The sequence below is a fragment of the Populus trichocarpa genome, chromosome 3, assembly GCF_000002775.5.
Source record: "Populus trichocarpa isolate Nisqually-1 chromosome 3, P.trichocarpa_v4.1, whole genome shotgun sequence".
NCBI classification, from domain to species: domain Eukaryota; kingdom Viridiplantae; phylum Streptophyta; class Magnoliopsida; order Malpighiales; family Salicaceae; genus Populus; species Populus trichocarpa.
Window position 1 is genome coordinate 14,887,843 of NC_037287.2, and position 21,014 is coordinate 14,908,856.

At 34.7% G+C, this 21,014-nt stretch overlaps 2 protein-coding genes across 2 annotated transcripts; one reads left to right on the forward strand and one right to left on the reverse strand.

The window, feature by feature from the left end:
- Window positions 1-301: 301 nt before the first annotated feature.
- LOC7458191 (uncharacterized) lies at window positions 302-2,468 on the reverse strand. The gene is made up of 4 exons (XM_002304476.4): window positions 1,554-2,468; window positions 1,269-1,448; window positions 763-891; window positions 302-661 (listed from the first exon to the last, which is right to left on the reverse strand). The coding sequence occupies exons 1-4, from the start codon at window positions 2,169-2,171 to the stop codon at window positions 554-556; spliced, it is 1,035 nt and encodes a 344-aa protein (XP_002304512.2). The 5' UTR covers window positions 2,172-2,468; the 3' UTR covers window positions 302-553.
- Window positions 2,469-16,124: 13,656 nt separating this feature from the next.
- LOC7465875 (uncharacterized) lies at window positions 16,125-20,332 on the forward strand. Its single transcript, XM_002303565.4, has 8 exons — window positions 16,125-16,415; window positions 16,522-16,543; window positions 18,566-18,622; window positions 18,709-18,790; window positions 19,355-19,450; window positions 19,548-19,672; window positions 19,775-19,793; window positions 19,882-20,332. The coding sequence occupies exons 1-8, from the start codon at window positions 16,316-16,318 to the stop codon at window positions 20,140-20,142; spliced, it is 762 nt and encodes a 253-aa protein (XP_002303601.2). The 5' UTR covers window positions 16,125-16,315; the 3' UTR covers window positions 20,143-20,332.
- Window positions 20,333-21,014: the final 682 nt, after the last annotated feature.

Consider the following 21,014-nt stretch of genomic DNA (forward strand, 5'->3'; position numbering starts at 1 on the left):
GTATTGGCAGGAAGTTAATTTTCTTGGTAATTTCAAAAGACAAATTTTATGCCAAAAAATCATTAGAATTGTTCAGATTTGAACATTAATGGCAAGTATATTAGCATTTCCACTTAACATCAAACTAATCCCATCAACCTGAGTGCTTTGAACTGGTCAATTTCCTCGCTTGTTTAATCCTGTATTCTGGCCGACAAAAATAATCACCACGGGAGACTAATTGCGCATCAGAAAACCTAATAAACTCCTCCTCCAGAGGAACAAGAAGATTATTTAATGTATTTAAATAACAATCAGAACATGCAAAAGTCAAAATAGAGTCATTGATTATTGACCATCATATACAAAAAGCAAAAGAAAACACAAATTTACTGACAAATCAAGCCACCCTGTGTACATATTAATTGAACAATGATTTATTTCAAAAGCCACTTTGAATTTCCTTTCCTTTGTTCAAAACGACCTTTCCCCTCACAGCTGTTTGGTCCTAATAATTAAACATCCTAGCACTGAAAAGAGTTTCTCCAGAAGCAAAAAGCTTCATTGTTGTCAATCAGTAAGTACCATAGTACTGAAACTGAGGCTGAAGAAAACTGTCAACGAAGCCCCCAGATGATCCTCTAATTGCCCCTTCATCTTCCTCTTCGTGTAACCCATCAAACTACAAATCTCAAAACAAAACAACATTGCACAGTTTTAATACATTTTCTGCGTTTCCTTAATGGCCTTTTACACTCATAAAGTACAAAATAAAAACAATACCCATAGCTCCTCTTCGTCTTCATCTCTGGTAGAGCATGCAACCTTGGGAATCTCGCCAGTTTCGTCGTTTCGTGCGAATCTGCCACGTATACGTGGTCTGTTGTCCGCTAGTGTTTTGCGGCAGGCGTACTTGTAGCATGAAGGGAAAATAAAATAAAATTAATTAACCAATATTAATTGATAATAGAGCAAACTATAAAAACAGAAAAATCATGTAAAAAAACTGCAAAACATTCTTAGTTTATACATTATTAAATACTCCATTGGACAAAAGTTTATGTTTTGTGTCTCTGACCATGACTTGATTCATCTCTGCTCTCTAGTCTCTAGCACGAGCTTAGACTGGCGATCTATACTCGAATCAGTCTATTTTCTCAAACTGAATCCGAACCCGAATTATCATTTCGAGAAGTAATAATGTTTTACCTTTGCTACTGAAGTATGCGTATAGCAGTTGGATTAAATTAAATGGTTGTTTAATACTAACTAAACAAACTCTGTCTTACCTTAATTGTCTTGGTGAAGTTTCTTTGGGTACGTTTGGCTCTATACTTTGAGATTCTCTCCTTCCTTTCTTCAGCACTATAACGTCCTACTTTGAAGTTTGATTCTTCTATAAACGAGCTCTCTGTAGCTAAAGGACTTGAAAGGGACCTCTCTGTTGCATGCGTTGTTCTATTAATATTCTAAAACAAAGACAAAACAGTATTCCATTAGCAATTGATGATAGAGAAAACAGGACAAAAAAGAGCAAAAACAGGGGACTGGAATAGATTAGTGAGCGGTTTTACTTGTAAATCACCAGTGCTGTAAACCCTCCTCAATTGACCAGCAAGAAAGTTGTTTTCAGGTGAGCTTAAGGCTTGACTTTGATAATTTGGAGACTCCAAGAGAGTATCAAAGCGAGGTTGAAAGAGAAAGCCAGGCTTGCCTTCAAAAGAATTGCTACTGTAGCTTCTTTGCATCATCTTTGCCACATTCTCTACGCTACTATAACTATGAGGCATAAAAGAGTGTTGATTGTAAGTGGACTTAAAACTCAGTTGACATTCCTCGGTTTTCACCTCCAAAGCATCCAAGCCAGGGAAATTAGTATACCCACTGGCCAGATTTTCACCATTTGCTAAAGCCTGCAAATGGTTTGTCTGGTAAAGTGACAAATTCTCTAGTTGGTGACTTGGAGGTGAAGAGGAGAGAATACTTGGGCTAAAACTGTCTACAGAGTTAGAGTTTTCAAGTGGGCATTGATTGTTTTGGCTGTTTGAGGATTCTTGAAGAATATCAATGGATGAGTCACAAAAAGGAGAAAAAGGGTCAGAGAAGAAAAGATCAGCACCATCTGGAGAGACTATTTCTGGAGTTGATTGGTGGTAGAAAGAGGAATCAAGAGCATAAAGATCAGAAGACATATTTTTTAGTCCAATTCTTTTAGAATTGAACTCAAAATATTAGAAAACTAGGACAAGATACTTGAGATAAGTTGTTGTTGTTGTGGTTGGTGTTGTCGTTGTCGTTGCCGTTGCCGTTGTCGCCGCCGCTGCAATTGCTTATTATTTTCGTGTTGAGCTGCTTCTTTTTGGTAATAGAACTGCCACACGGCAGCGCAGATGACACTTGGGCTCTGATTAGTTTAATCAAGGCATGACATTGCTATAACACCAAGTTTCTGCTCTCTCTCAACTCAAGGTTCAAACAAACGCAAAGACCAGTCCAGTTCACCTATGTGATTTATAAAGCAGTCCACTTTGCTAAAATACACCTGTACTTTATCATAACTAAAACAACACCCCAAATAATAAGAACAATAGAAGATAACTTATTGTAAATTTGTAATAATTCTTCACCGTACAATTACAAACACCTTATGTAGATTTTTTGCGTGGATACACATGTGAAAGATACATTTCACATGGATTAAAAGTGGAAATATTAAATGTTTATAAACAGAGTTGGACTCGTGATTCAATGGTGCAGATTTTTTGATTGGAAGTATTAATGTTTATTTTTATGTAAAATGTGTATGTGCTAATATTAAAGCGAAATCTCAAATATCTTCTCGAAGACAAGCTTCTTCTTAACATCTTTTAAATCATTTTTATTGGTGATTTTGTTTTTGTCTATTTATGTTGGTGATATTTTTATAATAATGTAAATGATATTCTTTTTTATAATATTAATAGAGGTTTTTTTTATTATTATTTTAGATCCAATTTTTTTATATATTTTACAAAATAATGTGTACGACTCATATATTATTAAGAGTTAATTATATAACCTAATCCTTTAGAAAGAAGAAGAAGAGAGTTCTCAATAATTCTCTGTGGCATCTGAATAAAATCGCTTTGGATTTGGATTTGTATAGTGCTCTTATTCTTTTACCTTTAAATTTTATTTTTACATTAATTTTTTATTTTAATTTTATCATTTTACATTGTGTTGATTGTTGGTTGGGCCTGATGATTTATTTCATGCTTATTTCTTGAGTTTTCATGGTCTAAACAAAATCTCAGCATTGATCCGGTTCTTAATTTTACAAAGAAGAAAGAAATAAAAATGAGGGGATCGAAATTAAAAGTAAGGTGGAATGTCAACCCTTTATTTAAAAAGAAAATATTTTTTTCCTTTTTAGTTCTTTATTTCCTTTTTTTTTGCAGTTCAACCATCATGATTTTCTTTTTTAATTTTATCATTCCACACTGCGTTAATCGGTGATTCAACTTGATAATTTTGACCATGTTACTTCTTTTGAGTTATCACAATCTCAAAAAAATATCTTGATATTAAGTTGATTTTTTATTTAAAAAAATAATTAAATTTTATTTTTTGTAAAAAATAAAAATATAAGGACCAAAATTAAACTCTTGATAAAATGGAAACCCTTTTAAAAAAAGTGCTGTCAAAGCATTTTTTCTAAATTCATTATTGGTCTATTTAGTTTGAAAATTATACAGTTTGGTCTAAGATTTTATTTTATTCACATTCAAGTCCTTGAATTTTAGAGAGGGGAGAGAAAATCACTAGATTACGGCAAATAAAAAAAAAAGTTGTTGAATGACTATATTTTAACAATAAAAAAGCTTGATCTTGATGTCGGCGGTTTCCATTTGACAAGATTGGAAAAGTCACTAAATCTCGGTGTTAGTGGACACTAGTTGATTGTTACTATTATGAAATCTATTCATATGCATCCTTCGATTGTGCTTAAAAAAATAAAAATATTGTTATTAATTTTAAAAGTATATAAATTTATTATAAAATCTATTCTTATGCACCCTCAAAAGACAATTATGGAAAAGACATTCATGTACTTTTATATAAAACATAAAATAAATATATTTTTTATAATAAAATTTTTAATTGTAGTAGTGTTTTGTTATTGTATGGAAAAGACAAAAACATTTGGGACATATTCATGTACTTTAAAAAATTATTATAAAAAATTTATTTATTTTATGTATTCAACGAAACACTTTTCTTTTTCTTCAATATAAATTCCTTCTATCCCAATAAACTAACCAAACATAATTAAACTACCCAACCTATCCTCCAATAAAGACATTAGTGTTGTTGGTGTCAGGTGTTGTGGATAATTCGAGGGGTGATTATGATATTGTGAACGCAAGGGGTCGCATGCAGTCCTTGTGGTCCTATAGTGAGTTTTGTCACAAATTCTAGTGTTGAGCAGGATGGAGTTGGTTCTCGAACTAAGTTTGGTTTCGATGCAATTTGATTGGGCGCTGGCTCTTACTCTTTTCTCAGTTTATTATCCATGTCTAGTTATACTCCTAATTTGAGAACCTCTCTTGAAATATTCGCAGTGCTGGTAATAGTGATGCATAAATATTCGTAGTTACATGATCCATGTTGCGGTCACCGTCTTCACTTGTTATTTTTTCTGGAGATTCATGTGCCTTTGGATCCTGTCTGGAACAATTAGAGGTTGCTGGGTTATTATTCGGTAGACTATGTGGATCCTAATGGTTTTTCAGGGGGTATTTGGGTGTTTTGGCAACAGAGAAGTATTTTTGTTAATAGACTCAATTATTTCTCATTGTTTTTTTTTTTTAATATATAGTCTACTTTCAGAATGAGCCCCTATGGCTGTATCCAGTGGTTTATGATAGTCCAAGCGCTACGGTTAGGGAGCTTTGGTGGAAGTATCTGAGGGAAATTGCCTCTTCATGTCAATTTCCTCGGCTAGTTATGGGTGACTTCAATGATGTTTCAAGTCTTGTAGAGAAACTTGGAGGTAGATTTTGTTTTCGGAAAGCAGAAATTTTTGCAGAAAGTATCGATGCTTGTGATCTTCTTGATATTGGCTTTCTGGGCTCTCCTTTCACTTGGCATCGGAAACACGGAAACAGCATGGTGTGGTTACTATTTCTGAAAGAGCAATGAACCCCCCCCCCCCCCCCCCCCCCCGGCAAAAAGGGGATCAGGTTCGCTTTATTAGCCATTTATCTTGCACTAATGATCTGGGGAAGTATCCAGGTGTCCCTCCTATTCACTCTCAGGTCAGTAGGACTGTAGGAGTACTATTTGTTAGAGAAAATTTCAGCTAAGTTGTCTTCTTAGAAAGCGAAGCTTCTTAATCTGGCGGGTAAAACTACTTTAGCGTGGACTACCCTGTCAGCAATTCCCGTCTATGCTATGCAAACTGCATGGTTACCTCAGTTAATTTGTGATGGTATTGATAAAGTTGTCAGGACTTTTATTTGCTCCTCTAATCAGGATAAGAGAGGTGTTCATTTATGAAACTGGGATTGAATTACCTGTTCTCGGCATGAAGGAGGGCTTCAGGCTCAGCAACAGAGCATTGCGGTAATTGGAAATTTTAGTTGGGACTTGATTTGACATTCTCCTAAGCTATGGGCATCCAATTTAAAGGCTAAATACTTGGGAGGTAATGATTTCCAGTATTCAGGTCTTAATTCTTCAGCTTACTTCATCTGGAAGTCTATCCATTAGTGTTTTTATGAGCTTTAGGATGGCGAATTGGCGATGCTTGGCAGATTTGTATTCTCATAAGTGGAATCTTAATGCTCTTCGGAGATCCCTTCCTCAACAAGTTATTGGGATCATTTATGCTTATCCCTTATCTCGCCTTTGTCAGGATTCAGACCATCTTGCTCGGGGAAATCTGCGTATCACTGATTTTCTCACAAGCCTCTCCTTCAACTGTAGCTCCTTCTATTAGTTGGGTTTAACATCATAAATCAAAATCTATGTCTGAACGATGGTGTTTCAATGTGTTCCATGTAGGATTGTTTTTAATTCAATATCCTCTCCAGGTTGATGAGGGTAGTTCTAAATCAGGATTACATAAATTGCAGACTGGTTGAAGGATAAGAGCAATTATCTTGCTGGACTTGATTTGAGTTGAATTAGAGCAATTATCTTGCTGGAACCACGATAAAAACTAAAATAAGAAGCTTGCTATAAAGAAAAAAAAGCATGAAAAAAGCATTGCTAAGAAATTCAATGACAAGTATTTCATCTATAATAATACTAGACATCAAGTCAAAGATTGCAAACAAAAGACAATCTTAAGAAACGAAGAAATGTTAAAGTCAATATCATTGAGGTTGATAACCTCTAAAATAAAGTGTCGGAGATGAGTTTGTATGTGGCTATCTTAGAAATCAACCTGATGAATAATCTTGAGCAATGTTGAGTTGATATTAGTACTGCATAACATAGCGCTAAGAAGAAAAGGATATCCCCCACTTGCAAAAAAACAGAAGAAGAGAGAAATGATAAATAGTTTTACATGAAAAATTCATCAACCTATAGAATTCACTTGTTGAACTGAGAAGTTGTGGATCGGGATTGAGGGCGGCAAGCTTTTCTGGTTGAATATTGTTTCTGATAGTAAGCCTTGGGTTAAGATGATGGAGGCCAGATACTAAAAGAGTCTCTAATCTTTTAACGTATACTCCCAAGGTTAATATCTGAAAGTAATTGTAAAGCCACAGAAAACTGTGTTGGGAGAGGTTTGTATTTATAGGAACTGTGCAAGTATAGTTACAGTAGGAAACAATAACTGAATAACGTAAGTCTATCTAGCTACATTATCTCCTACAATCATGGAGAGTTACGTGCTGTATTACATCCCTTATCATCCCCCCGCAAGTTGAGTGTGGGATTAATACGAACACGAAGCTTGGAGCGAAAGAATGTGAACAGTGGCTGAGACAGACTCTTTGTAAAAATGTCAGCAATTTGCATGTTGGATGGCACAAATTTAGGCTGAATGGTCCCTGATGCTGCTAGCTCACGAATGAAGTGATAGTCAAGTGCGATGTGTTTCGACCTTTTGTGTGAGACTGGATTGAGAGTAAGAAACAATGCACTTTTGTTATCACAGAGTAGTAATGGCTGGTGTGATAAGGGAACATTGAGATCACGGAGCAGATGAGTTAGCCAGACAACTTCAGAAGCAGTGTGAGCCAAGGCACGATATTCTGATTCACAACTTGAACGAGAAACAGTGGGTTGTTTCTTAGCACTCCATGATATGAGATTGTCACCTAGAAAGATTGCATAGCCGGAGGTGGAGCGACGAGTGTCAGGGCAACCGGCCCAATCAGCGTCAGAGTAGGCAGTAAGACCAGTTGATGATGAAGGAGAGAAGGAGAGACCATAGTGAAGAGTGCCTTTAACATACCGAAGGATGCGTTTGAGGGCTTGAAAGTGAGGCACTGTAGGAGATTGCATATGCTGGCTTACAGAATTGACAGCATACGTTAGATCAGGACGAGTGATAGTTAAATATTGCAGAGCACCCACCATGGAACGAAACAACGTGGGATCATGGAAGGCATCACCAGCGCTGGACAATTGTTGTGAGACAACCATGGGAGTTGGCATTGGCTTGCATTCTAGAAGCTGTGCACGGGCTAGAATATCATTTGCATATTTTGTTTGACTCAAGAAGAGCCCGTTTTCAGAGGAGGAAACCTCCAAGCCCAGGAAATAATTCAATGTGCCTAAGTCCTTCGTGGCAAACTCACGATGAAGTTGTTGAATGAAATGCTGGAGGAAGGGGATATTGTTGCCAGTAACTACAATGTCATCAACGTAGAGCAGGAGGTAAAGCATGATGTTGGAGCGAGCATAGACAAAAAGAGAGGGGTCTGCAGTGCTGCATTTGAAACCAATTTGAAGCAGAAAAGTGTTGAACCGATAAAACCAAGCCCGAGGGGCTTGCTTCAAGCCATATAGTGCCCGTTTTAACTTACAGACATGATGAGGAAATCGTGGATCAGCATAGCCTTGGGGCTGCTCCATATAGACAGTTTCATTCAGCAAACCATTTAGGAATGCGTTTTTGACATCTAGCTGGTGGAGAGGCCAGTGAGAAGAGACTGCAAGGGAGAGTACATGGCGCACAGTAGAGGCCTTAACGACAGGGCTGAAGGTGTCATGAAAATCCAAACCTGGAAGTTGGGAATAACCTTTGGCAACAAGGCGTGCTTTGAGACGATCAACAGTGCCGTCAGCTAGATATTTGACACGGAAAATCCACTTTGAACCAACAATGTTTGTGTGAAGTGGACGAGGAACCAAGTCCCATGTGTCATTAGAGGAAAGGGCATCCAGTTCTTCATTCATAGCAGCAACCCAACCGGGGTGTTTAGAGGCAGAGGAAAAACTGTGTGGTTCCTGTGTAGTAATCAAAGCATGGACCAATGATGAAGGCATCAAGGTTGTAACATATGAAGGATGTTTGGGCTTGAAGACACCAGCCTTAGCTCTAGTGATCATCGGATGAAGATTAGTAGAAGCTCTAGAGGGAAGTGCAGACTGGTGTGATGTTAGAGGGGCAACGGAAGTGGCTTCTGTTACAGCAGGGGAAGCAACTGTTTCGTCTAGAGAGACACCTGTGGCAGTGGGTTCAGAGGATAAATGCTGCACAAAATCATCGGCAAGATCAGTGGTACAAGGAACACAAGATGATATAGAAGGTGCAATAGAAGATGATGAAGAATTTTGCCGTTTTGCAGTTGGAATAGCTGTGACAACAAGTTCATTAAAAGAGGAAGTAATGAGGGACGTGGGATCACATGAAGAGGATGTATTAGTAAATGGAAAATTAAGCTCATCAAATCGTGCATGACGGGTGATGTAAATGCGTTGTGTAGAAGGATCAAGACATCTAAATCCTCTGTGAGACATGCTATATCCAAGAAAAATACAAGCAGTGCTACGTGGAGCAAATTTATGAGGTGCGTAATCTCGTAAGCAAGGAAACACACGACAACCAAAAGGATGGAATTCAGCATACACAGGTGGCTTACCAAATAAAGTCTCATAGGGAGAAAGACTGTCAAGGATAGGTGAGGGCAACCGATTGATGGTAAAGACAGCAGTACTGAATGCATCAACCCAATGTGATAAAGGAACCTGAGAATGGAATAACAATGCTAGACCAGTTTCAGTGATGTGACGATGTTTACGTTCAGCACGACCATTTTGGGAAGGAGTGTATGGACAAGACATTTGGTGACGAATGCCAGAAGTATGGAGATGAGATTGGAATTGATTGCTTGTAAATTCAGATCCCCCATCGCTTTGGAATGTTTTGATTTTGCAGGAGAACTGAACCTCAACAAGAGTTTGAAATTGCTTAAAAATCATAAAAGCTTGAGATTTTAATGTCATGGGATAAAACCAGGTGAATCGCGAGTGATCATCAACAAATATAATGTAATAACGAAAATTTGATGAAGATGTAACAGGAGCAGGGCCCCATATATCGCAATGAATGAGATTTAAAACATGAGAGGCACATTGATCATTGACATTAAAAGGTAGTCTGTGACTTTTAGCATTTTGACAAGCAACACACAGTTTGGGAGAAGGTCGCAGGGAAGTAACATAAAGATAACCTTTTTTATTTAATAAGGAAATAATAGAATGTGAAACATGACATAAACGTGCATGCCAGACATCGTAAGAGGCACGCAGAGAATTATTTTTAAGGGAAGAAATAAATGCAGATTGACTATGTTCTAGTACATAGAGACCATCTTTATGACGACGACCGGTTGCCACCACCTTTCCTGTATTGCGATTCTGTATGAGAAACGATGTGTCAATGAATGTAATAGATAAGGGATAATCAGAAGTTAATTTGCTAATGGATAACAAATTTTTGGTGAGCTGGGGAACAACTAAAACATCCGAAAGATTAATATTTGGGGTTGGGGAAAGAGTACCAACATGAGTAATTGGCAAAAAAGCTCCATTACCTACTATTACACAATCCTTACCATTATATGGTTCAACCTTGTCCAGTTGAGAGGAGTCTGGAGTCATATGTGCAGCAGCTCTAGTATCAGTATACCAATCGGCTGCAATGTGAGGTAAAGAGCAGGAATAGGCAGTTTCAGCAACATTGGCAAAGTTAGCAGACTTTGCATAGCGATCAGGACAATTTGCAGCTGTATGACCAACAGTGCGACAGATCTGACAACGTGGTGAATAAGAGTTTCCACGTCCCTTGCCATGTCCAGGATAGAAGGATCCTCCTCCTCTGCCACGAAATTTACGAAAACCTCCATTGCGTTGCTGATTGAAGTGGCCTTTAGTGACAGCAAAGGCAGCAGATGGGAGAACAGGTGTTTCAAGTGACTTTTGAAAAATTTCAGAACTTTCAGCCTTTGAGACAAGATCACGGAAGGAAGGTAGAGGAGAAATGGATAGTTGGATGGTTGAGAAGTTCGCAAACTCAGAGCCTAGGCCACGAAGAAACCAGTGAATTTTATCTGTGTCATCAGCAGGAGAGCCCATGGCAGCAAGTTGATCACAAAGTGCTTTAAAGGAACGAGAGTACTCAGTAACACTGCGAGATCCTCGTTTTAGGTGTTGCAGTTCATCTTTAAGACGAATTTCATGAATTTTGGATCTATGACTAAAGGATGATTCAAGTGCAGTCCATACTGCATGAGAAGTGGAAAGACCAAGAACTTCAGCCATGGCTTCCTCGGTCAGGGATGAAAGAAGGAGTATAAGTAGGTGTTGGTCTTCTGATTTCCAGATGGTATGTTTGGGGTTGGGAATACTGATTGATTCAGAGAGGATGGATTCTGGGGGCTCATGCAGGGATCCATCTATATAGCCAAGTAAATTTTGGGAGTTTAGGAGTGGCAGAATCTGATTTCGCCAGAGAAGATAGTTGGTAGAAGAAAGTTTAATGGTGATCATATGAAACATTGTTTGAAGAGAAAGGGAAGAATTGAGAGCAGTTGAAGCCATTGGATCGGTGGATGTTAATCCTATACTGCTCTGATACCATTAAAGTAATTGTAAAGCCACAGAAAACTGTGCTGGGAGAGGTTTGTATTTATAGGAACTGTGCAGGTATAGTTACAGTAGGAAACAATAACTGAATAACGTAAGTCTATCTAGCTACATTATCTCCTACAATCTGTATTACTCTCCATGATTGTAGGAGATAATGTAGCTAGATAGACTTACGTTATTCATATCTCCACAACCTGACGGCCCATCTTGAAAGCTTTTCATTTCTTGAGAGCGTTTTTCTTGGCGGATTGGTGATGGCAGTAGTGTTTTCCCTTGGTCTGATCATTGGGCTGGGGGTTTTCTTATTAGCCGTCTGGTGCATGATATTCATCCACAAGATTAATCCATGAAGGTGGCTGACCTTTTTTCACCTCAGCAAACTTGAGATTTTTCAGTTCTTCAAACTCAGTACCCAGAGTATTTTGAAGACATAATTACAGCAGTTCCTCTTCCTAGCTAGATGGGCCAACATTAAGGATTGTTTGAAGTGGGAGGAGTCTTCATCTGGTAAATATACTATCAAGTCAGGGGATACTTACTTGACCAAGGTTCCTTGTCCATGCAATAAAAATTTGAATTGGAGATGCATTTTGGAAGCTAAATTTACACCAGAAGCATACATTTTTTTCTCTGGTTAATAGCTTGGCAGTGCTAGATGTGGACATGGACGTGAAGATATGTTGCTTTTGCTGCGTGATTGTCAGTCGGCTAGGAGTGTGTGGCTTGGGAGTAATGTCTTCATCACCCTTGTGAAAAGAATATGTGTCTGTTCATGTGCGCACTTGCTGGATTATCTGGCGAGCGCATGACAGCGAAGTATTAGATGGCAAAAGTACAGCATCCCTTGGACAATGCTTTCAAAGATCTCATCGTGGCTTATGACATGATTTTTATTTTTTAAAATCACAGAGTAAAAGGAAAGAAAATTATAATAAAGGTGGATTGTTTAGGGTGTTTGTTTTAGTTTTTGTGTTTAAGATTGTGGTTAGGTACAATTTAATTATGCACAAAATTCAACCATAAAAACTGATTTTTTTTTGTTTTTTTTAAATTTTTGATGGATCCCACACATAAAACTCAATCTCCACCTCGTGTTTTGTTAAACTGAACAAGAATAGAACCTTAACCATTTATTTTATTGTCTAATAATTATTCTCTGGTTGTCTAACTCTTTAAAGAAAATTAAAATCCTTTAAATTCAGAAACCGACCTTAAAAGAAAAAAACATCAAGATTTTTATAAGAAAAATAATTTTAAAAAATTAAAACTAAAAATTCAATATTAAATAGGAAAATCATAAAACAAAATCGTTTAAGTGTAATTTAAATGTCTTTCTAAAATGAATCTATGGAGCACGTTGGCTTCTCTATAGAATAAAGCTGGTAGAATATATTGATTTAATTTAAATGTAATTTAATGATTGAATAAAAAATTATAAGTTTTTTTATCATATAAATCATTTGACACAATCAAATATTTTTTTAGGTTTAGATTTATCTCACATAGATCGATAAATATATCTATAAGCTTTCCACATAATTCAATTCTATTATATCCTTATCAGACAATTCAAAGCTTTCCACTTAATATTTTTTTCCTCGGATTATAGAAAGGCTATGGTTGAGACCGATTTCTAGGAGGCCATTAGGGCAAGTTTTGGATGTTTCTAATGTCTATGCTGTCACTAAGGGCATTATATGCTTCTTAAACAAGAATGGGAGTGTCGAGTTTCTCATATTTTAAATCAAAGTAATGATACAGTGATATATATATATAGCCGTTTGGGCCTAGCCCAAACGGGCTAGAAATCCTAGCTATGAAATGACCATGAATGTGGGCAAAATGTATAGGACTTTTGCATGTCTCGTGCAGAGTAAGATAGAAGGCAATGCACTCAAAGGGTAGAAGAGAAACGCGAGAGAAGGAGAAAGGGTGGCACAAAAACCCAAGCCAAGAAAGACAAGAGAAAAAAAAACAGAGAATAAGTTGACGAAGATATACAAAACTTTATTACAACATCCTAAATACTAGCAGCCGGTTGGTGGCTGAAAAATAGTTTTTTTTTTTTAAAGTAAATTTTAAAAAAATAAATTATTTTCTGATGATGTTTGGTAGTGTAATAAAAAATAAGTTAAAATATTTTTCAGTATTTAATTATGTTATAAAAAATAATTAATCTCTTCACTAATAACAGAGCTGAGCACTACAACTAACAGCGAGCATCAATTTTTCATTAATCAATTGTGCTATAACTCCATTCATCATGAGGCAATGCAACTCCACTTTTTCAGAGATAACTGTAACATTAGTCTTTATATCCTGTAAAATAAGCTGATATAATCAAGGTTTATAAATATTTTGAATTATTAGGTAAACATGAAGATTGAACAATCAGCTTATTCTACACTAATTAGTTCTTCAACAATTCAAGAACACATAAATTTTCTGTCATCTTTCTTTTTCATTATTTATCCTTTTACACTTACTAATTTAAATATCAGAGGATTTCTCTTTTTATAGTAAACTTATTTTTTCAGGAACAATCACTCTCAAATATAAAGTCTATATTCAAGCCCACACCCTTCGATCGGCACCCCATAGAAAACTCAATTTTTGTCCTAAGTTTTTTCTCAATCCCATCTGAACAAAAACAGTTTGTACATCTTTAACCAATTTAAGAGCTTAGAATTAGGAGAAGTGATCAGTTTGGGCATTCTTCTTATCGAGGCCTGAAAGCAATTCTAGAGGGTGATTTTATGCGTGTTGCTTTTGCTAAAACTAGTTTTTTTGTGTGCGATGTCACGAAATAGTTTTAAAAATCTAATTTTACTTATTTACGTTGCAATTAAAATATATATTTGTAAGAAAGAGAACAACTTAAATTATAGAGAAAAAAATAAATTTTATTAGGTGAAATTTCCTTTTCACATTACAAAAATATATTTTGTTAAAGGCAGTTAAGTTATGCAACATAAATATATTTTGCTAGAACTAGTTTTTTTTCTACATGATGTCACATGATAGTTTTAAAAATTTATTTTTATTTAGTTGTGTGGAAATTAAAATAGATATTTGTAAGAAATAAAACACTTAAATTAGAGAGAAAAAATATATTTTATCATGTGAACTTTCCTTTTCTTATTTGAGTGTTTTTTTTTACAAAATATTTTTTTTCTGAATAAAACTAAAGATACTTGAAATAAATTATCGTAGAAAATTCAATCATTTTAATTAAGGATAAAAAAAATATCTCTTCAATAAAAACACCATTTCCTTACTTGCACATTACTTTTTTATTTTTGAAAAAAAACATGTTTTTATTTATTTATAAAAAAGCATATTATAATCTGAAAAACAAATTTCAATAACATCATAAAAAATCAAGACTCGACAATTCTTTGCAATAGAAGGAAAAAATTGAAAGATTAATTAATCTAATCAATTATGTAAAAATATTATAATAAAAAAACAAAAAGGAAATTTTGTTATTATTGAATATTCATGAGCATATTTGTTTTTAAAAAAATTTATATTAGGTTTATATATAATAATTTACAAAGTAATTCTTAAAACTATCATTATAAGTTATAACTTTATCTTAAAACTACGGTGAATTTAGATAATATTTAAAATATTTTTTTGCATTGAATTTTATTTTAAAATAAAAAAAATAAACTAAAAACATAGAAGAAAAACATAAAAAGAAGACAAATACCTCGGCCTAAAAGGATGGGCTTTAGGCCCAGCATGCCTGTAAAAAAACAAAAAGCCTATGCATGCAAGGCTAACAAGGCTAGGTCATGCATGCCTGAAATTTGTTTTTTAAAGGATGAGCGACATATCATTTATTATAATTTTTAAAATAAGATAGATATCATATTATTTATTGAATTAAATTTTAGTCATATGAGATGGTTAGAAAGCTATGGTTCAAGTTTTTAAACTTTAAAAACCTATATTTTTAACTTATTTTCACTTGTAAATTCCTAAAAAGCAATAAAAAAACCCCATTAAACACATTCTAATTCAAAAACTCTTTCTAATCAGTCTAAAAATATAAAATTAAATTGAGTAAAAATAACCTTCCCAAGTGTCAATCTACTTTTCTGGGCAAAGTAAAAAAATTCAAACCATTTCAATGGAACTTCTTTTAACAAAATAAATTTATTAACACTAAAATTAATTTTTTTTATGGCTCAAATATGTTGGTTGACTCTTTTCTCTCTCTTCTTATTTTTCTATTGTTTTTTTTCTTGTATCTCGACACTTCAGCACTAAAACATGGAGAAAAAAAAGAATCAAAACATAAAATTTTAAAACTAAGGATAAAATATGTGTAAATTGAGATGCAAGAAACAATGTTTTTTTTTTTTTTGTCTTTTGAACAATATACTTTCTTTCCCTTTCTTGTTTGATTCCTTTTCTTTTAATTTTCTTAATTAATTTATAATTGAATGTTAGAATATTCTCAAACATTTTGCATATGGAAGAGCATATGAAAAAAAAATCTCAATAAATAAAACACTTTCAACATAACAAAAAAACAAATAAAATTTGATGGTTAAAATAAAAGGAAAACAGTGACATCGACAGAGGTAAGGGAACAATATTCCATGAATAAAGTGCCTATTGTCTTGGTTTATATTGTAATCGTTGTTGTAACTTGTAATGTACGTTTTCTGTTTATGTCCTAAATATAAAACAAATCCAGTTTTTAATGGAGTCGGGTTGCAGTTAATTGTTTTTCTTTCTTTTAAAAAAATAATCAAGCAAGTACATTTATAGAACACGTGGGGTTAAGGAGATGTTTGAAATACGGTCTAATTTTTTAATTTTTTTTAATTAAACATCAATCTTTTTTATATTTTTAAATTGTTTTAATATATAAATTATAAAAATAATTTTTAAAACATAAAATTACATTACTTTAATATATTTTTAAATATAAAACACTTTAAACTATAACTATCATAATCATCAAATATCCTTCCAAATCTAGCCAGGAAACCAATCAAATTATACCATATTTTATATTTACTCTTATTTAAATTTTCACCAAGTGGACACTCTCTTCTTTAAACTTCAAATTGAAAGGGCACCAAGAAAGAAGCTTCCTTAAGAAACATCCTCTTCCATTAAAGAAGAAGAAGAAGAGGCTTTCATTAGTAAAGTTAGTGTCTTGGTTGAATTCCTGTGTCTACAACAAGAATTAAATTGGTGTCTTTGAGAGAGATCTTAGAACACCATGGCTTCTCAGGAGCACTTGGACAAGATGCAGTTACGACAGAACTATAGAAATCTCTGGCACACTGATTTAATGGGCACCATTAAAGCTGATGCCCCATGTAAGAAATTAGTATTTTTGCAATCTTATTTTGTAAAAAGTTGTGAGCTTTGTGTTAAGTTTTTGGGGGTCTGATGCTGATTTTTTGTTTTTTTTCTAATGCTCAGATTGCTGCTTGGCTTTTTGGTGGTGAGTGCTCCTTGATCTAATTATTTATTTGCTTTGAAATGTAGATCTGCTTGTTTTTTCATTTACACTCCTTTAAGTTTCGTAGGGTTTTTGTGGTTTCTTGACTTGGTATAATATGGCATTGATTCTGATTCAGTGCCATTGCTTTTGTTCAAAACTGGGTGATTTTGATCCTTTGGCAGGATAGCTTTATATGCTTTAGTTCTACTGTTTTTTTCCTAGTTGTGATCTTCTTTAAGTCTGCAATTTATATCTTCTTTTTCACTCTTTAGAGTTTTTTTCACTGTATTGAAGTATTAAATTTACTCTTATACTCATTCTCCTTTGTTAACTCAAGTTATTATTCCCATTTCCGAGATATTTTCAGATTTTAATAAATCGACATGGATTGCTTGGAATTTGATTGTCCACATCGTATCATTTTAACTGCTTTTGATTGAATGGTGCTTGCAAAATACATGCTCTCGTTAGATGGTGCCTTCCACCCATGTCCAGGAATTGTAGTTTCAAACAATTTAGCTCTGCGAGGCTTTATTTCAATCAATCCAAAAGTTGCTATGCCTTTCACTTTGATTCATACCCACATTCTGTTGTCCTTTTATTGTCGTCTTGGTTTTATTTCATGTCCCAGAGATTCTTTTTTCATGGACATATGCATTGATCTATCCATGCTATGAATGCTCTGATATCTTATGCTCCTTTTCCTTTTCTTCTCACGCATCTATATTACATGTATGTCTTTTGTGGTCTATGCTTGCCATATGCTTTACAACGATTCTTAGTGGGAGAATTCTCATCAGGACATGGGAAGGAAGAGGGGAGCAAAAATGTTAGGTGGGTTAGGTGAGAGGGATTTGTTGTAGCGTTGTTAGATAGCACAAGTTCATGAGGTGGGCAGAATTGCAGGTCTTTTTATAGAGTTCTTTCTTAACATGTTTTGGCTCTATACTTTATCAGTTCATTGGATTGTTTGCCTAAAAATATTATAGTCTTTGGCTGTAGCTATGTGAGATGTTATTTTACCATAGAAAAATTTCTTGAAATTCAATAATTAGCATCAAAATAGATTTTCAAGATTGAAATGTCAACAATAACATTTTTTGGTCTGTTCTATTGTGTCCCCTCAAAATTGTTGCATGAAATTCACTTCCTCCCCTGATTGAAGAAAAGCAAATTGATTGTTTCAAAATATTTTTTTTAGATATGAAGCTTGAAAAGGTATTCTATTCCAGATTGCTGCTTATGTTTCTTGTAACATATAGGTCTGTGAGGTGATTGAGGACTGTTGAAACATTGGTTTATTATTATTTTGGATGACAATTTCACCTAATCCAGTGGATATTCGGTGTCACCTGATCAGTCCGGTTGGGTTTTATCTGGTTTGATCCAAGTCAGATAAAATCCAACCTAATTTGATCAGATTCGAAGTTGGGGGCTGGTGAGGGCTTCACCCAACCGGGGCCTAGACCCGACCTTACCTAGTTTGTTTACTGTTTTTTTATAAAAAACATATAGTTTTTTTAAAAATTATTTTAAATTTCAATGTAATGCATGGAATATTATTTTTATGGAGGATTTTAATGATTGTATTTATGGATTTGAAGTTTAAACTATATTTGATGGTTTTATGATTCATGGATTTTATCTTTAAAAAAATTGATTTTAAAAAAAAAATGGATTGACTTGGGTCGAGTATTTGCTAGGTGGAAAATTTTCCTCTCGACCTTATCCGATCTGGTTAGAGTCGGAGTTGGGTGATAGATGTTCTGATTCAGAGATGGGTGGGGCAAAATCAGACTCATCAATCCATTGCCACCCCTCAAATTGCACATTCAATTCTGATGTAATTTTTTTACTTGTTTTTGTACTCTTTTAAAAGTGCTGTTCTTGATAGCACCTTTTTCATTCATGATATATTTATGAATTGTAATGTTGTCATATTATGCACACATTTTCACCTTTAAATAATTTCTGGATTTTCTTAAATCACAATGCAGCTAATTCTCCTCCATTCTTTTGTAGTGGGCCATGTGTATCATACTTGCTCCGCAAACGAGCACTTTACAATGACATGTCAAGGTAATCGATGCTTTTGATTCTCATACAATGTTTAAGAGAGATTGTTATATTCTTGTTTAAATGATCTGCCATCTTGTTGGTCACAGGTACGTTTGTTGTGCTGGTTACATGCCTTGTAGTGGCAGGTGTGGTGAAAGTCGGTGCCCTGAACTTTGTCTTGCCACAGAGGTAGGGAGTAGTTTGTTTTTAAGAGAGATCGTTATATTCTGTTTATATCGAAATAAGACTTGGACTCATCTCTAGAAGTTTTATAGCAGAACGCAGTACTGAATGTTACAGGCTATTTTTTTTTTTCCTGAACTTAGCTAGCATATGGTGGCATGCTAGATTCATTTCCTCATGACATTTGGGGTGATTTCAGATTAAGATGTACATCAATTGTATAGGTATACCCCAATATATGGGTATCTTTCATCTAAAGTTCTTTTGTTGATTCCTGATAAACAGAAAAATGTTTATCTTCCTCCATTTAGTTTGGTCAAATTACTGTAGAATATGCTTCCTCATGGATAGGAACTCTAGATGGTTCCTGACATGCTTTTATACTCACAACAGTGGGACATATTTTATCTTAAAACTGCCAGATATTGTATTGAAATTATCTACAAAGAAAGTGGACCATCAGTTTTAGTTGGTTTTATGGTTTTAAATAGTAACATACGTTATCCCTGCCATTAAAACACATTCCTGTAGTTATTTTATTACTAACCCCAGTTTGTTTTGAATTCCCAGGTATTCCTTTGCTTTGGAAATTCAGTGGCCTCTACTCGCTTTATGTTGCAAGATGAATTCAACATTCAAACTACAAGATGTGATAATTGCATTATTGTATGCTCGTGCTCCTCCCTATCTCTCTCTCAAATAAGCATACATAATATCTTTGCTTATCTGCAATTGTTTAAACATGTTGCCTGTTCCTATTCAGGGTTTTATGTTCTGCCTCCAACAAATTGCATGCATATTTTCTATAGTTGCAATGATTGTTGGAAGTGAAGAAATTCAAGAGGCTTCCCAGTTGCTATCTTGTTTGGCTGATATGGTGTACTGCACGTAAGTATTTACACCCATATCTTAATATTGAATGCGTTCAACCCAATTGGCTTACAACTTTCTCACTGATTCTGCTGTTTCATCCTTTTTCCCTCTGGCCAGGGTTTGTGCTTGTATGCAGGTATGTTGTTGATCCACAAAACACCTCATAAAATACTGGTTTTTTGAATGACGTCAAATCAACTATGCTAACTGGGTAAGTTTTTCAGACACAACACAAGATTGAAATGGACAAAAGAGACGGCATGTTTGGGCCACAACCGGTGATGGCAGTGCCCCCTGTTCAGCAGATGTCACGCATTGATCAGCCAATTCCTCCCTCAGTTGGATATGCACCTCAAACATACGGACAGCCCTATGGACAACCCTATGGTTATCCACCGCAGCCCCACCAAGGGTACCCCGTAGCAGGTTATCCTCCATCTAACTACCCACCCCCTGCGTATCCACCATCTGGCTATCCAAAGTGATCTTTTCACTGTGATAAATGTTGTCGTGCAATCTCAGACAAACATTTCATTGTGGCTAGTATTGGTTTGGAGGTGATGAAAAGTTCGAACCTCTGAGTTGTGTCTGGGAAACAAATATCTTTTATTATATATTAATTAATATATAATATAACTTTGAATGAATATGAGAATGATTGTTATTCGTGCACCATGTTATAATCATTCTCTATATAACCAAACTCATATTTGTTATTGCTCTTCGTGCACCATGTTTGCACCATCCTAGTTGGAAAATTCCAATCTTTATTTATCATGTTCCTGCACCAAAAATGGAAATGAGAAAGGGAATATGAGAAAATTTAAGTTAGTACGTACCAAAGCCTTCCAAGACGTGTGAGAAAATTTCAATATTTTGATTCGTAGCAGAAAATTAATAAGATATTTATCTTATTAATTTCAATATATATATTTTCCACCATGATTGATTACATGTTAAAGTAATTGTCCACAACTTTTTGTTCATTTGGGAATAAAAAATCTTTTAATCTATACCAAACTTTAAGGTTAATTTGTGTGAATGGAAAACACCATTTATAAGACTTTTTATTGAGTTTGAGGAGAGCCTGCGGTTTCATTTGATCTTGTTCGATTAATTTGAGAGAAAAAGTGAGTTATCAATTTGTATATATGACATTTTAAGAGTAAGTGGAGAAATTGGTTGACATTTGATCTTCTCTTCTCAATTTGTAAAAATATTGTATTTAAACACAAAATTCGTATAATTTTTTTCTATTTTTCTTGTTCAAATAAAGTAATACTACCGAACACATTCTTAAATCTCTTTGAGATTTCTCTCTTCCTCTAAGCTCACACCAAGCATAAATAAACGAGAT

Coding starts and splice junctions, on each gene's coding strand:
- LOC7458191 (XM_002304476.4), bottom strand. CDS start 2,171: ATGTCTTCTGATCTTTATGCTCTTGATTCCTCTTTCTACCACCAATCA. Junction 892..1,268: donor ACTTCACCAAGACAATTAAG/GTAAGACAGAGT, acceptor TCATGCTACAAG/TACGCCTGCCGCAAAACACT. Junction 662..762: donor AAGACGAAGAGGAGCTATGG/GTATTGTTTTTA, acceptor TGAGATTTGTAG/TTTGATGGGTTACACGAAGA.
- LOC7465875 (XM_002303565.4), top strand. CDS start 16,316: ATGGCTTCTCAGGAGCACTTGGACAAGATGCAGTTACGACAGAACTAT. Junction 16,416..16,521: donor CATTAAAGCTGATGCCCCAT/GTAAGAAATTAG, acceptor TCTAATGCTCAG/ATTGCTGCTTGGCTTTTTGG. Junction 19,451..19,547: donor GATGTGATAATTGCATTATT/GTATGCTCGTGC, acceptor GTTCCTATTCAG/GGTTTTATGTTCTGCCTCCA.